Here is a 16,719-nt window from a genome sequence, read left to right as displayed (position 1 = left end):
GTAGAGACTGTCCAGTTTGACCAATGTACATGGCAGAGGGGCATTGCTGGCACATGATGGCATATATCACATTGGTAGATGCGCAGGTGAACGAGCCTCTGATGGTGTGGCTGATGTGATTAGGCCCTATGATGGTGTCCCCTGAATAGATACGTGGACAGAGCTGGCAACAGGCTTTGTTGCAAGGATAGGTTCCTGGGTTGGTGGTTCTGTTGTGTGGTGTGTGGTTGCTGGTGAGTATTTGCTTCAGGCTGGGGGGCTGTCTGTAAGCAAGGACTAGCCTGTCTCCCAAGATCTGTGAGAGTGATGGGTCATCCTTCAGGATAGGTTTTAGATCCTTGATGATGCGTTGGAGAGGTTTTAGTTGGGGGCTGAAGGTGATGGCTAGTGGCTTCTGTTATTTTCTTTGTTGGGCCTGTCCTGTAGTAGGTGACTTCTGGGTACTCTTCTGGCTCTGTCAATCTGTTTCTTCACTTCAGCAGGTGGGTATTGTAGTTGTAGGAATGCATGATAGAGATCTTGTAGGTGTTTGTCTCTGTCTGAGGGGTTGGAGCAAATGCGGTTATATCGTAGAGCTTGGCTGTAGACAATGGATCGTGTGGTATGATCTGGATGAAAGCTAGAGGCATGTAGGTAGGAATAGCGGTCAGTAGGTTTCCGATATAGGGTGGTGTTTATGTGACCATCGCTTATTAGCACCGTAGTGTCCAATAAGTGGATCTCTTGTGTGGCCTGGTCCAGGCTGAGGTTGATGATGGGATGGAAATTGTTGAAATCATGGTGGAATTTCTCAAGGGCTTCTTTTCCATGGGTCCAGATGATGAAGATGTCATCAATGTAGCGCAAGTAGAGTAGGGGCATTAGGAGACGAGAGCTGAGGAAGCGTTGTTCTAAGTCGGCCATAAAAATGTTGGCATACTGTGGGGCCATGCGGGTACCCATCGCAGTGCCGCTGATTTGAAGGTATACATTGTCCCCAAATGTAAATAGTTATGGGTGAGGACAAAGTCACAAAGCTGTGCCTGAACTTGTGTGACCAGTCCACACAAGAGATCCACTTCCTGGACACTACGGTGCTAATAAGCGATGGTCACATAAACACCACCCTATATCGGAAACCTACTGACCGCTATTCCTACCTACATGCCTCTAGGTTTCATCCAGATCATACCACACGATCCATTGTCTACAGCCAAGCTCTACGATATAACCGCATTTGCTCCAACCCCTCAGACAGAGACAAACACCTACAAGATCTCTATCATGCATTCCTACAACTACAATACCCACCTGCTGAAGTGAAGAAACAGATTGACAGAGCCAGAAGAGTATCCAGAAGTCATCTACTACAGGACAGGCCCAACAAAGAAAATAACAGAATGCCACTAGCCATCACTTTCAGCCCCCAACTAAAACCTCTCCAACGCATCATCAAGGATCTAAAACCTATCCTGAAGGATGACCCATCACTCTCACAGATCTTTGGGGACAGGCCAGTCCTTGCTTACAGACAGCCCCCCAGCCTGAAGCAAATACTTACCAGCAACCACACACCACACAACAGAACCACCAACCCAGGAACCTATCCTTGCTACAAAGCCCATTGCCAACTCTGTCCACATATCTATTCAGGGGATACCATCATAGGGCCTAATCCCATCAGCCACACTATCAGAGGCTCGTTCACCTGTGCATCTACCAATGTGATATATGCCATCATGTGCCAGCAATACCTCTCTGCCATGTACATTGGTCAAACTGGACAGTCTCTACATAAAAGAATGAATGGACACAAATCAAACGTCAAGAATTATAACATTCAAAAACCAGTTGGAGAACACTTCAATCTCTTTGGTCACCCGATTACAGACCTAAGAGTGGCTATCCTTCAACAAAAAAGCTTCAAAAACAGACTCCAACGAGAGACTGCTGAATTGGAATTAATTTGCAAACTGGATACAATTAACTTAGGCTTGAATAGAGACTGGGAATGGATGAGTCATTACACAAAGTAAAACTATTTCCCCACGTTATTTCTCCCCCCCACCCCCGACTGTTTCTCAGATATTCTTGTTAACTGCTGGAAATAGCCTACCTTGCTTGTCACCATGAAAGGTTTTCCTCCTCCCCCCCCCCCCCCGCTGCTGGTGATGGCTTATCTTAAGTGATCACTCTCCTTACAGTGTGTATGATAAACCCATTGTTTCATGTTCTCTGTGTGTGTATATCAATCTCCCCTCTGTTTTTTCCACCAAATGCATCCGATGAAGTGAGCTGTAGCTCACGAAAGCTTATGCTCTAATAAATTTGTTAGTCTCTAAGGTGCTACAAGTACTCCTTTACTGTAAGGAGAGTGATCACTTAAGATGAGCCATCACCAGCAGCAGGGGAGGGAAAGGAGGAAACCCTTTCAAGGTGACAAGCAAGGTAGGCCATTTCCAGCAGTTAACAAGAACATCTGAGGAACAGTGGGGGGTAGGGTGGAGGTGAGAAATAACATGGGGAAATAGTTTTATTTTGTGTAATGACTCATCCATTTCCAGTCTCTATTCAAGCCTAAGTTAATTGTATCCAGTTTGCAAATACAGACCTGAGGGTGGCTATCCTTCAACAAAAAAACTTCAAAAACAGACTCCAACGAGAGACTGCTGAATTGGAATTAATTTGCAAACTGGATACAATTAATTTAGGCTTGAATAGAGACTGGGAATGGATGAGTCATTACACAAAGTAAAACTATTTCCCCATGTTATTTCTCTCCCCCACCCCACCCCCCACTCTTCCTCAGATGTTCTTGTTAACTGCTGGAATGGCCTACCTTGCTTGAAAGGTTTTCCTCCTTTCCCCCCCCCTGCTGCTGGTGATGGCTCATCTTAAGTGATCACTCTCCTTACAGTGTGTATGATAAAACCCATTGTTTCATGTTCTCTGTGTGTGTATATAAATCTTCCCACTGTATTTTCCACCAAATGCATCCGATGAAGTGAGCTGTAGCTCACGAAAGCTTATGCTCAAATAAATTTGTTAGTCTCTAAAGTGCCACAAGTACTCCTTTTCTTTTATCCTCTTTTAATGTAGTCTCATACAGGCCACAGTGACATCATACATGTCAGAGGAATGTTTAAATAATGACCTGCTAGAAGAATTCTGTTCTGAGAAAGGACAGGCGATAGTGTTATGATGCCATCCAGTGGTAGTGTGTCATCAAAGCTTCTAGTATGCATAATGACATGATGAGCCAGCCAACAGGAAGTAGGAGTATGAGCCTCGTTCAAGATGAGAGAAGCCATGTGTAGGATATAGTCCTGGAGTTCCAAGAAGTGTCAGAGAAGTCAGATGACTGTAGAATCATACACCTGCTGACGCAGAGGAAATTGTGACTATCAAGCAGCAGAAGAACATACAGCAGCAAATGTCTAAATAAAAGAAATAAGAAGAGGCAAAGCAGGATGGGAAGCACTGAAGCAGAGGATCATCTGCTTTCCTCAGGCCAGGCACAGAGGTTGACCTCAGGTATATTGATGTAAATCTGAATTTATTCCAATGGAGTTACTCCAGATAGATACCACTATACCAGAGATCATGCTCCTAATTCACTTAGGTATTTTTGAACATCTTACCCTTGCGTCCCCCCCCACCCCTCTTCTTTAAGGAGCTCTTTAGGTCAATAGGCAACAGAAATTTCAGACAGTCACACATTCCCTGAAAGATTTAAGATTACACTGATTGGAGGAAAATACTGACAGAAAAGGGAATTAATGTTCATATTATAGCTCAGGACAAAAATTCTCAAAGCATGATAAATCAGTCAGATGTTTTAATTGTAGGTGACTTTGATACAGAAGGCATGTAAATGACAGAGCCCTTCTATTGACTGTTAGAACAGTTATACAAGTATGATTGTCGTCATGCTCCAGTACCTAACCAATAGTGGAATTTAAAAAAGGAATGACAAAGCTGACAAAGGAGGGGTAGGAGAGAGAAATACAGAGCTGCATTCATGCATTTTATGAGAAAAATTGCATAGCTGGTTTAAAAAATGTCTTTTTTGTGTCCTTGGTACTGGTTCTGTGCTTCTTGGGGCTACAGATAACAGTATTCTTCTATCCAACATCATCAGCCCAAAACATGAGAAAAGGAAAGACCTACTTGAAGAACAAAGACACAATTTAAAGTTGGTCTTGGGAAGAAGTGAATCACTTATGCAGATGTTGTACAAAAGGCAAATACTTCAAGTTTCATAAGGATATGATAATCCATAAAATATTGGTTGAGGGTTAAGCACCAAACCCAGCAACCTGACATTTTTCAGACTTAAATGGCAAACCCAGTATGTGGTTGTCTTCAACACCCTGAACTTGATCTTGACTGCAAATTTTAATCAAATTATTTCCATGCATGATCCCCAGCTGTGTAACACAATGGTGGAGGCATCTCATTATTTTAAGGCCAGTGCTTTCTTTCAGTTAATAACCTCTGGGAAAGTCACCATAGCTTATATCTGTCTTTCTTTTTTGCTTTGAAGAACAATATTAAATTTTCATAAATATAAAAACTACAGGGAAATACATTTAATAGTATTCTCTTTGTTTAAAAAAACTCAGTCAACCACCCTTTTCCAGAATGCCATTGTTGGACAACACTGAAGATAAAAACGTAGACATCCCAAAGGTCTTGTAGATCAGTGATGAGTCTTTCCCCCATGGGCCAGAATGATTCCAGTCCTTGTTGCCGAGTTCTAAGAAGCCATAATAAGAGGACAAAAGCCCCCAAAGTGCCTGAGATTCAGAGAGGCAAGACTGATGTCAAGTCATTTCTGATAACAGTGGCTCACACCAACATCTTCAGATTCTTATGTGGAAGGTACTGCAAAGAAAAAAGAGATTAAGATGTATCAACACATGTCATTATATAAGATATTTTTTCAAAAAGAGCCCATTTTAATGGAGAAAAGTGGGAAGGGATGGATCTGATCACTGGTCCATCATGCCCTTTATCCAAATATGGATGTTTCAGAAGAAGGTGAACTGTGCCAACCACACAGTGCTGTATGTGAAAGGGAAATCCCTTCCTGACTCTGTGGTAATCAGTTTATACCCTGAAGCATAAGATTGGATTATACTTCTCTTAGAATGCCTAACAACTAAAGGTATCAGGTACCAAAATGATGAATGAATGCCAGGATTAAGAAGTGTCTGCCATGTTGAAAGTTTCTACTGGTTTGAGAAATATTCCCTATACTTAAAATAGGGCATTTTACTGGAAGCTCTAATATCTTCAATTGTTTTAGAAATGACCCTCATAGAAAGATAATGAAAAGCAGTGCTGGCCACAAAACTATTCAACCCTTTTTAAAATCCAGACACGGTATTTGACTTGCCAACCTTCTGCATCAGGGAGTTCCCTTTCCAGTTTCAATCAGTGCATGACAGGAAGGTAATTCACAGCACAAAACAATAGTTTATCTAAATAAATATATGGAGATATACCTGTCTCATAGAACTAGAAGGGACCTTGGAAGGTCATCAAGTCCAGTCCCCTGCTTACACAGCAGGACCAAGTACTGTCCCTTATTTTTGCCCCAGATCCCTAAATGGCCACCTCAAGGATTGAACTCACAAGCCTGAATTTAGCAGGCTAATACTCAAACCACTAAGCTATCCCTCCCACCTAGATATAGCCCTGAGGAAGGAAGCTGAGATTCAGATCTGAACTCTTTCAAAACTTGAACCTGTCTATATACAGAGGGAGTTTGGCCTCTCAGAGATCGGCCCAAGTAGAAAGCTTAGCCTTGGATATTGAGAATTCAGTGGCAGAAGGTTTTGAGATCTGCTGTTTCAGTTTGGATCTAACTCATTGTTGATCCTCAGATGAGGGCTATGCAAACTGCATGCATTTAATTGTAGTGGCTAATTTACTTCTTCAAAAAAATACTTAGCATGTGTTGAAGTCCTATTTTGCTCAAACAGGTGCTAAAGTGCTTTGCTGAACTGAGGCCTTGGTCATTAATGACTGCCAGCATGGAGACCCAGAACACCGCAGTATGACACTATTTTTCTAACTGCTGGAAGGAGGATCTTCTAGGAAAAGCTGTGTCAGATGTTACATTGCCTTTCCTCTTTCTGCAGATCAGTCAAGAAACGATGGGCCGGATTCATCCCAGGTACAATTTCACTAAGCCACTGGAGATATGTCAGGGAAAACTGTTGTGTGATGTGTTTTTAGTGTTGTGTGTGTGTTTGAGGCTGGTGGGAATGTTCTGGCAGTTCTGCTGAATGTGGAGAAGTTTTTATTTGGGGCAATCTCAGGAGGTTAGATCCTTTAGGTGACTAATATTCAGCATTGGGTGGGTCTGGTATTGTCTACCATGGCTAGACTACAGGACAGCATGTTAACTTATTTGCCACTAAACAGTACACAACTCCACAAACCAAGAAGCTACCAGAGCTATTGATGATTAAACATGGCACATAGAGCCATAGTCTGGTACATCACTGTGTCTAGCTTTTTGATGGCATAGCTAATAAAGATGTTCGAGAGGTGCTCTGTCTTGTTCAACTCCCTGTCCTTTTTCAACAGGTGCAGAGGGCCACAGACTGTGTGGGTTGGGAGTGGGATGGGAAGGGACAAGATTTTGAGAGGCATAGAGCCAAGCTCTGCAGGGTCTCCTTGTACACTGCATTGTTCCTTGTTCCCTGCCAATCATGCGTGGGCCAGGGGAAGTGCAGGAACAGAGCTGGTGGATTCACCAATACACTAGGAAGCTTCTGCAGCCTCAGGACAGTAGTAATAATAACTAACTCTTATATGGCACTTTTTATCTGCAGATCTCAAAGCACTTTACCAAGGACATCAGTATCATTACTCCCATTTTACAGATGTGGAAATTGAGGCACAGAGAAGTTAAGTGACATGCTTAAGGTCACCCAGAAGGCTGGTGACACCCAGGTCTCCTGACTCCCAGTCCAGTGCTTTTATACACTAGGCTACACTGTTTAGTAATGGCCATGAAATGGCCTGGAAAGAGATTCTTTCTCTTGGCCTCCACAGAGAAACCCAACTACTCAAAATGTGTGTTAAATGTCAGTACTTGGAGCATAGTGATGCTATCTGAGGAGGGAAAGTACCCGCTTTAAAAAGGTTTTTCACCATGTTATCATGGATGAACAACTCTGGAAGCCTAACTTGACAGGGACAGGGACACAGAGGGACACATAGAGGAGGGATGGATAGAAAGCATCACACAGCACTAGTTCAAACTCAAAACCCTCAATGTACCATAAAAAAGAATTAGATGCATTTCCTAGTAGTAGTGTCATATTTTCCTTTCTCTTTGCAATAAAGCTAAGTAAACACAGGGTGGTAATATGTCCCTAAAGACACAATCAGAGCAGCTTCAGATATGGAGTAACATAGCAGTTGCGATTTAGTTCAATATTGTCACAACTATGATTTCTAGAGCCCCTTTCCAGTGTATTGCAGCTGACCTCCAGGAGTTCTTCAAAACCACTAACCCAAGGCTCAGTCTACTGAGCTGTTCTTTAGAAATTTTAATTAAAGAGACTTTTGGTTCCGGTTCTGGCTTTAAACCAGACTACAGAGCTATGCACATGAATAGATGACAAGGTCAGCCAAGTTAGAATGCTTCCCTGATGCTGGAAGATTTCATTAGTCTCTCAGCAAGGAACACTGCGATGTCTTAACACTCTCTTGTGTGTGTAAGCCAAAATCCTGCTCTCAGATACACTCATGTAAATCTGGAAAAACTCTGCTGATTTCAGTGGTGTTGATCTGGATTTATACCAGTGAAACAGAGAAGAATTTATTCCAGAATAGAGGGTATACAATAGAGTAACTGATTGATTCATAATTATGGTGCTGTGGAGGGTGGAGTTACAAACCAAGACCTATGGAATTCAGGGGCATCTTATATTCAAGCTCTGATTCAGAAATTTGCAAATGGCTTCAATCTTTGTGCTGTACTGAATTAAAACCCTAGTACGGGATTTGAATGTTGCCACCTGAATCTATCTCAAACAGAGAGACGAGAAGAATGCAAACTTATTCTGGAGTTCATATGACATTGGAAGAATATAAGCAAGGTACTGAGACCTGAGGTTGATGGAGCCTTAGCATCATGCTCAAGTTCTGAAATGACATCTGGACTTCTATTCCCTGGGATGGTTAAGATCCAAGGCTGGACTCTGTATTTGTACTTGCTAGTTATCTGTAGGACAAGTCCGGTCCTGTCAAGTCCTGTTTTTTGGGGGTTTTTTTGTGTTTTTTTGGGGAGGAGAGGACAGAAGGAGGGAATGTCCATATTCCCAGAAATATCTGTTCAGTAAGCCAAGTTCAGTCCTGGAATAAGACAGATGGAACTACACTGACCTTACTGGGGGAAGGCCTGCTAATAGCCGTGCTTAATTTGGCCCAGTAGGTCCTCTGCAGCTGAAGAACATTTCTGGATCCCTGAAAGGCCAGGTGAGACAGGTCTGTTTGTGTTTCTGTGAGGACTGTGTGATTGGGACCATTGGGTCTATCATCAGCCCTGTGTTTGAAGTGTATTGAGTGGTTCATCCCCGCTGGTAGCGAAGGGGTGGAGTTAAGTAGCAAGGCTTAGTACAGAAGTCAGTTGCCAGCGAACTCAGCCGGTGAAGAGGAGCAGCAAACTGGGGAATTTAGAGAGGGAATGTGAAAGGTTTTCTTTCTCGGTACAGTTCTACATTCAGTACTGTAATGGCAAGCAATGGAACACTGGTTGTGAAGGTTCTGAAAACAAAGCGCTGACTAGGAAGTGATATAAGGGGGAAAGTTTTGATTTGGTGCAACATTACCCATAGAAGATGGACCAGAAGGGGCTGTACAGTTTGGATGGCCTACATTCAGAAGAAGAAGAATCAGCCCTCTAGAGCAGGGGTTCTCAAACTAGGGGTCAGGACCCCTCAGGGGATCGCGAGGTCATTACATGGGGGGATGTGAGCTGTCAACTTCCTCCCCAAATCCCGCTTGCCTCCAGCATTTATAATGGTGTTAAATATATTAAAAAGTGTGTTTAATTTATTAGGGGGTGTTGCACTCAGAGGCTTGCGATGTGAAAGGGGTTGCCAGTAAAAAAGTTTGAGACCCACTGTTCTAGAGCAGTGGTCTCCAAAGTGGGGTGCGTGCACCCGAGGGGGTGTGCAAGACCATCCCTGGGGGTGCATGGCAGGAGGAGTGCTGCTGAAGGAGCACTGCTGGCACGGCGGCAGCAGCGCTCCCGGACCTTTGATTCTTCGGCGGCACGGCTGTCCCCGCTCCGTCTTCGGTGGCAGCTCTTTTTTTTTTTTGTGCTTCCCTAGAGCTGACCCTGCAGGGTGCGTGATCCAAAAAGTTTGGAAACCACTGTTCTAGAGGACAGGCTGGGTAGAATATCCAGGAGGGCATTAAACTAACAACAAAACAGGAGGATGAAAAGTAGGAACAAATGAAAGCTCATGTAGTAGAAAATCCTGATGTCAAGAACAAAATTAATCAACCACTGAAGAGAAGATTTTCTTTATATTGCCTATATCCCAAAGCCAGGAGCCTGGGTAATAAAACAAGAGGAATTGGAATTGCTCATTTATGAACATTAATTTGATCTAGTTGGTATTACTGAAACTGGGTGGAAAGAGTCATATGAGTGGAATAAAGGGGACAGGAAGTGGCACTCATAAAAAATGGCATTACCTATTTCCAAGTCACTGACAACTCAGAAGCAAATAATCTTGTGCTTCATATAAAGAACAAGATGGGATACTAGTTGGTGTCTGCTACTGAGCACTAAATCACAATAGGGAACAGGATGACTGGCTCTTTAAGCACCTATCTAAAATGTGTAGGAAAAAAAAGTTGCATTATCATGGAGGACTTTAACCTGAATGATATATGCTGGAGGTCTCATGCTGCCAGTACAATTTCCCCATCCCCCCACCTGGAATATTATAGATGACAATTTTTTAACTCCAAAAGTGTTGCATCCAACATGGGAGAGAATTCAATATTAGACCTCTTGACAGATAAAGACAAAGTGATCACAAAATTAAAAGTTAGTGCTTGCTTAGGTGAAAGTGATCATGACTTGATTACATTTATTCTGTGCAAACAGAATAACTCCCCAACCAATAATATATATATACTTGGTACTTTAAAACAGTGTCTCTCGATCTTTCCAGACTACTGAACCCCTTTCAGAAGTCTGATTTGTCTTGCATACCCACAAGTTTCACCTCACTTAAAAGGTACTTGCTTACAAAATCAGACATAAAAATACAAAAGTGTCACCACACACTATTTCTGAAAAATTGCTTACTTTCTCATTTCTACCATATAATTATAAAATAAATCAGTTGGTATGTAAATATTGTACTTACATTTCAGTACATAGATCAGTATAAACAAGTCATTGTCTGTATGACATTTTAATTTACGCGTACCCCTAGAAGAGAACTGCCGCTATAAAAGGGCAAATTTCGCAAAGCTGAAAATAATTTTGAGCCAAATCAAATGGGAGAAAGAATTTAAACAGAAAAATATGAATGATAAGTGAGAGCTGTTTAAGAATATTTTACTAGATACTCAAAAAGCCACAATTCCAGAATTGGGAAAAGAGGCCATAATAATTAAAAAACAGGCTGGCTTAGAGGTAGTTAAAGCAAAAATAAAAATTAAAAACAATATAACAAATGAAAAAATAAGAAGTTGATAGCAAGGAATAGAAGTATAAGATAGAAACTTTAGAAAACCAATAAGGGATGCAAAAGGGAGAATCTATTGCCAACAAAGTTAAGGACAGTCAAAAGGAAATTTTCAGTGTATCATGAAAAAACGGAACCCTAACAATGGTATTGGTCCATTGCTAGCTGGAACTAGTAGAACTGACAATTGTAATGCAGAAAAGGCAGGAATGTTCAATAAATACTTCTATTCTGGCTAGAATATTTGAGAAAAAGCTCAGATGATATATTCATATCAATTGAAAATGAAATATTTTCCACTCCAACAGTAGCTAAGGAAATGCTAGACAGTAACTACTGAAGTTAGACATTTTCAAATCAGCAGGTCCAGTTAACTTGCATCCAAGAGTTTTTAAACGAGCTGGCTCAGGAGCAAGATGGACCACTAATGTTGATTTTTAATAACTCTTAAAACTGGGGAAGTTTCAGAGGATTGGGAGAAAGCTAATGTTGTGACAAATAGCTTCAAAGGGTAACCAAGGTGACTTGAATTATTATAGATCTATCAGACTACATTGATCCCAAGTAAAATAATTGAATGGCTGATATGGGACTCAATTAACAAAGAATGAAAGGAGGATAATATAATGAATGCCAATCAACATGGGTTTATGGAAAATAGATCATGTCAAACTAGCTTGATATCATATTTGATAAGATTACAACCTTGTTTAATAAAGGTAATAGTGTTGACAGAAGTTGGTCCAATAAATGATACTTCATCCACCTTGTCTGTCTAGATGCCTCTGGTAAGGCATTTAACTTGGTGCCGCTGAAGCTAAACAAATTCAGACTAGAAGTAAAGAGAGATTTTTAACAGTTAGGGTAAGGAACCACTGGGACAATTTATCAAGGGCTATGGTGGATTCCAGAATTTTTAAAATCAAGATTGGATGTTTCCTAAAAGAGATGCTCTAGCTCAATTACAGCTCTTGGATTTGAAGCAAGAATTAATCCAAGGAAGCCCTATGGGTGTTATGCAGTAGCTCCGACTAGATGATCAAAATGGTCTCTTCTGGCCTTAAAAATCTAAATCTATGGCACAGGCAGATATGATGCACCACAATCTGGACCATTAGCCTGGAGACTGTAAGATACAGATTGCATTTGTCAAAGAGCTTCCCAGTTATTGGGTTTTGAAAAAAGGGGTTTCAGTTTCAGTTAAAACTCTAGGGCTAGCGTATCTAGTAACTCTCCTAACCCCCATCTTTAACACTCTAAAATCCAAGTGCCCAGAACCTGCAGTTTCCATGAACAAAAAAACCCATCTATTGCTTGTGAAAGCATTTTTGTTAGGGCTGGTCAAAAATTTTCCATCACTACTGTTTTTGATGGAAAACGGATTTTTTTGAGTAAACTAAATTTTGCACCGAAAGCATCTGGTTTCCAGAGGAAAATCTCAACTTTTATCAATAAAACAAAAACCAAAAAGTTTTTGATTTTAGAGTTTTTGGGTTTTTTTAAATGACAATAATGTTTCCTCCCCCATTTTTTCAAACTTTTCTGCAGTAGCCCTCCTGCTCCCCCAGGTCCCTGACCAGCTTTAGTCTTAGGTCTTAAGATCTGAAAAATCTGCATTGTGGGGAGATCCTGTGAGATGCTAAGTGCCTCTTGTGGGTGGCTTCAATAGAAGCTTAGAGCCCTCAGTCTCACACAGGATTGGGCCCAAGGTGCAGACTGTTCTGCTTCCAATGGATGAAGGCAGATGATGAAGGTTCAGAGATGGTACGTCTCCCATCAGGATATATACTTTTTATCCTCTCTATTGTTTCCCTGTCTGGTTTTGGCAGCTCTGGAGTGTTGCTAATGTCATGTTTTTCTCAAGACCTGTTTCAAATTGCTACACTGTGTATCATCCTCAGGCCTTAAAATAAGTTTAAGCTTCCATGATGATTTATAAAACAATTTCCTGTGGAAAATGTAACCAGTCTTCTAGAACAGAACACTTATCCAGTGCCAGTTCAGAGTGCTAATGCTTCCATTAAGCGACAAGCAGGCTCTTAATGATAACGTTTTTGAGTGAAATAAACCCGGTGGGATCAAATTTTCGGAACTAGCAACTGTCACTATCATTTACAACTTATTCAGCTTCTGGGATAGTAGCCAAGAATGCATATTTCCTCTACCCTGGTCAGTGATTATAGTTGAGTTTTCTCAAAGTATTTTTAAAAAAGCATTTCCTCAACACAGGAGTGCAAATCAGGCAAAACTCTTTACTGCATCTTCATTTCCTTAACAGCAATACAAAGCTTGGCAGACTGTCTCTAGGAGATTAAACCCACATAGTATCATTAAATAAAGGATTGCAAAGGGAGAAATGAGAGAGAAAAAAGTCACTATTCTATGAGTGAACTTCAGCTGGTATCAGGACAAATGCTAGGCCAAAGATAATGACTGTACTATATGTACAAGTGCATAGCTGTGTGGCATGGCTTAAAAAATCTATGGTTGGTTGTACATGCAAGAGCAAATATTTAAAAACAGCCTTCTGTATCTGAATATAAAACTGGCCTTCATCATTTTCCTAACAGGCAGCATGGGGATGATATAACCATCACTTTTATAATTATGCAATTGGATTCATTTTAATGATAATGAAGCTTTGTACTTAGCACCTTTCATAGGAGGTTCTCAAAGTGTTTCACACATAGGGTCCCCATTTTTCAGAACAAGGAAGAGAGACAGAAATTATGAGACTTACCACAGGCCACACAATGAACCAGTGGAACTGTCAGGAACAGAACCCAGGAGTCTTGAGTTTCTGACTCTAATCACCTGAAGGATTTGCTTTCATGGGGGGGGGGGCGGCGGGAGGAGAGATAGGAGGAAGGGTCCTTTGTCACTGACACCAGATCAATAGATGAAACCAGTATAACTAACATATTCAAAAGGGATCAGATATTAGGTGCCAAACTTGAAATACCTTGGGCTAGATATTTAGAGATGCTGAATGCCCATAGACTTAGTGGAAGTCACTGAAAACTGCAGGCACTTAGGACCTCTGAACATCAGGTTCAAGAAGGACCACAATTTTCAGAACTGGCCATGGATTTTGGATGCCTCAGTTATTGGGATCCTTTGGGCCTAATTTTCAGAGATGCTGACCACCCAAACCTACAGCGGAAGTCAATGGGTGCTCAGGCATCTCTAAAAACGAGGTCTAATGTGTGTCTCAAATTGGGTATCAGAAAATGGAGGCACAAAAATCAGTGGTATCTTTGAAAATGTGGCTGTATCTGTACATGGTTGGGTAGGTATTTCCTCCATAGATCTGGAGACCTTCACAGGAGCATTTTTATAAAGAGAAAAAATGTTTTACTACCACACAATATTTTGAAGATAGTTGCCACTTACAGGACCATTACTGCCTTTGGCACTGGATAGACAAGAGAACCAGAGGCCATAAATGGAGCTTGAGATAAATTCAGTCCAGACACAGGAAATGTTGTTCCATTCAGTGAGCAGTAAACGTTTGGAATGGCCAATCAAGATTGTTATACCAGAAATAATTGAGATCAATGAATAAGCAAACTTATTTAATGTTGGGGAAAATTGAAGGCAATGCTTCTTAGGGTAAATTGCTGTCTTTCCTGTGTGTTAGCCCACACAGAGAGAAATGCCTCACTGTCGTAGGTGTATTGTTACCTAAGTGATTAGTCAGAGTGTTTTTTACATGGATTTAGGGTTTGGACTGTAACTTGATAATCCAGTCTGAGTAATAGGCTGCACATAGTTGAGCTGCCTGTCACAGGATGACTGGCCCCTTTAAGAGGGAGTAGGGCCAATACACCTATGACTGTTCAGCTGACCCCAATTACGTTTAAAAGAATGTGTCTGGGCCTAGTGAGGCCCGGTGAGTTAGAGCCAGGGAGCTGCAAGAACCAGGAGCAATAGGAAGGGCAGGCGGCAGAATCCCCTGGAGGGGAGGCAAAACTCCAGGTGTGGCAGTGGGTTCTCTGTGAGCTGGGGAGAAGGCCAGCTTGTTAAATGTGATGGAAACTGTGGGCAGACAATTGGCCTCTGGAACTGAGGGGAGATTGAAGCCTTTGCACACTGACTGATACCCCACCCAGTTTGAGCGACCAGGCAAGGTGGAGGAGGCGATATAACTGTTGGTAAGGACACAGTGGCAGCAGAAACAGAAACAGCCCCAGCCCAGGCTCCTGCAGTTAATGGAGAGCCTGCAGAAACAGCAGGAGGCACGTTTGCCATTCAACAGCAGTGGCAAGAGGCTCATTTCTAGCAACAAGAATGGTTACAGAAGTGGTTGGCCCAAGAGACTCTGGGGAATTTGGTTGGTATTAGAGAGAATAGCTTAGGGTTGCCAACTTTCTAATTGCACAAAACCGAACACACGAGCCCTGCCCCTTCGCCGAGGCCACGCCTCCTTCCGTGAGGCCCTGCCTCCCGCTCATTACATTTCCTCTCCCTCGGTGGCTCGCTCTCCTGCATCATCACCCACTTTCACTGGGCTGGGGCAGGGGGTTGAGGTTTGGGAGGAGGTGAGGGCTCTAACTGGGGGTGTGGGTTCCAAGGTGGGGCCAGAAATGAGGGGTTCAGGATTTGGGACGGGGCTTCAGGCTGGGGATGAGGGGTTTGGGGTGCAGGAGGGGGCTCCAGGCCAGGAGGTAGGAAAGAGGGGTTCAGGGTGTGGGAGGGAGCTCTGGGCTGGGGAAGGGAGTTGGAGTGCAGGGGGGGTGAGGGCTCCATCTGCAGGTGCCAGCTCTGGGATGGGGCTGGGGATGAGGGTTTTGGGGTCTAGGAGGGGGCTCTGGGTTGGGGGCCTTAGGGTTGGGGCAGGGGATTGGGGCTCGGGGCTGGGTTGTGGGCTTTCCTCTGGCGGCTCTTGGTCAGTGGCGCAGAGTGGAGCCAGGACAGGTAGGGACTAGCCTTAGCGCCGCAGAACTGCCGACCGGACTTTAATGGCCCAGTTGGCAGTGCTGACTGGAGCCACCAGGGTCCCTTTTCGACCGGGTGTTCCGGTCAAAAACCAGACACCTGGTCACCCTACATACCTTCGAGTTAGTGCCCAGTGCAGTGGATTGGGAAGAATTCACTGGGGCATCCCACATAGCACGGTTTGACAGGTAAGGGGCTGGCAGCCTACCAAGCACTGAGCAATAAGCGGGCGCTCCTATCCTGTGGTGAAGGCTGCTATCTTAGACAGATTGGGACTGACCCTGGAGGCATACCAACACTATTTTTGGGCTGAGTCATTCCCGTGGAGGGCATGAACATGGGTAATGGACCTGGCTGCCCAATGGATATGCCCAGAGACTAGTTCCATAGAGAAAATTATGGACTGAGTGGTCCTGGAGACATTTTTGAAGGCCTTTTCAGTGGGACCCCAGAGCTGGGTAAGATGGTTCCAGACTGGCTTAGTGGGCGAGGCACTCAAAAGAAGCCTTTTTTGAAGCAAAAGAAGCTAAACCGTGTGGCAAAGAAGGAGTGGCCCATCCAAGGAGACAAGAGAGTCAGAGCCTAGAGCTGCAAGAAGCAAGTGCAGCAGGAATTCCCTTGCAGAGGTTGCCAGAGTCTCTGGGGAAGCAAGGTGGTGGAAACCTGCTGGGGGAAAAGGGCGCCCAAGGAGAAATCCCTGGTTAGCAGTGCTCAGTAAGCAGAGCATGGAAGATTCCTGCATGATGCCCTGAAGCAGAGAGGACTGAAGGAAAAGAGGGAGAATCCCCTGGGAACGGTAGCCCAGAGTCAGCTGAGAAACTGATTTTGTTCATTTAGCCTATATTAGGAAAATAAAACTGCCTGGGAGAAAATTGTGTGTGGTAGTGGATCCTATGTGAGCTGGGGAGAAGGCTAGCTTGGTACACTGCCCCACAAACAGGGCAGGGTCCCAGTTTCACCCTCTATATCCATTCAATTATGCTAGTCAGAGAGTTGAAAGGGTGGAGTCTTGGCTTCACCCATTCTCCACCCCTGCCTGCCCACCCTCTGCCCATGTGTGTGGGAG

At 43.2% G+C, this 16,719-nt stretch overlaps 1 protein-coding gene across 3 annotated transcripts in view; it reads right to left on the bottom strand.

Moving 5' to 3' along the window:
• Positions 1–3,801: 3,801 nt before the first annotated feature.
• The window catches only part of CIB2 (calcium and integrin binding family member 2), a 120,710-nt gene continuing 107,792 nt past the window's right edge, over positions 3,802–16,719 (bottom strand). For 2 of the 3 annotated variants that reach the window (XM_038418592.2, XM_038418593.2), the window contains one exon: positions 3,816–4,866. In XM_038418592.2, coding sequence (XP_038274520.1) covers positions 4,845–4,866 — 22 coding nt within the window. In that variant the 3' untranslated portion in view covers positions 3,816–4,844. Of the gene's footprint in view, positions 4,867–16,719 lie in introns of all 3 variants that reach the window. The other variant, XM_038418591.2, reaches the window with a different exon arrangement.

The sequence above is a fragment of the Dermochelys coriacea genome, chromosome 10 (assembly GCF_009764565.3).
Source record: "Dermochelys coriacea isolate rDerCor1 chromosome 10, rDerCor1.pri.v4, whole genome shotgun sequence".
Lineage (NCBI taxonomy): Eukaryota > Metazoa > Chordata > Testudines > Dermochelyidae > Dermochelys > Dermochelys coriacea.
Note: the sequence above shows the minus strand (reverse complement) of the source record. Positions and strands in the feature narration are given on the sequence as shown.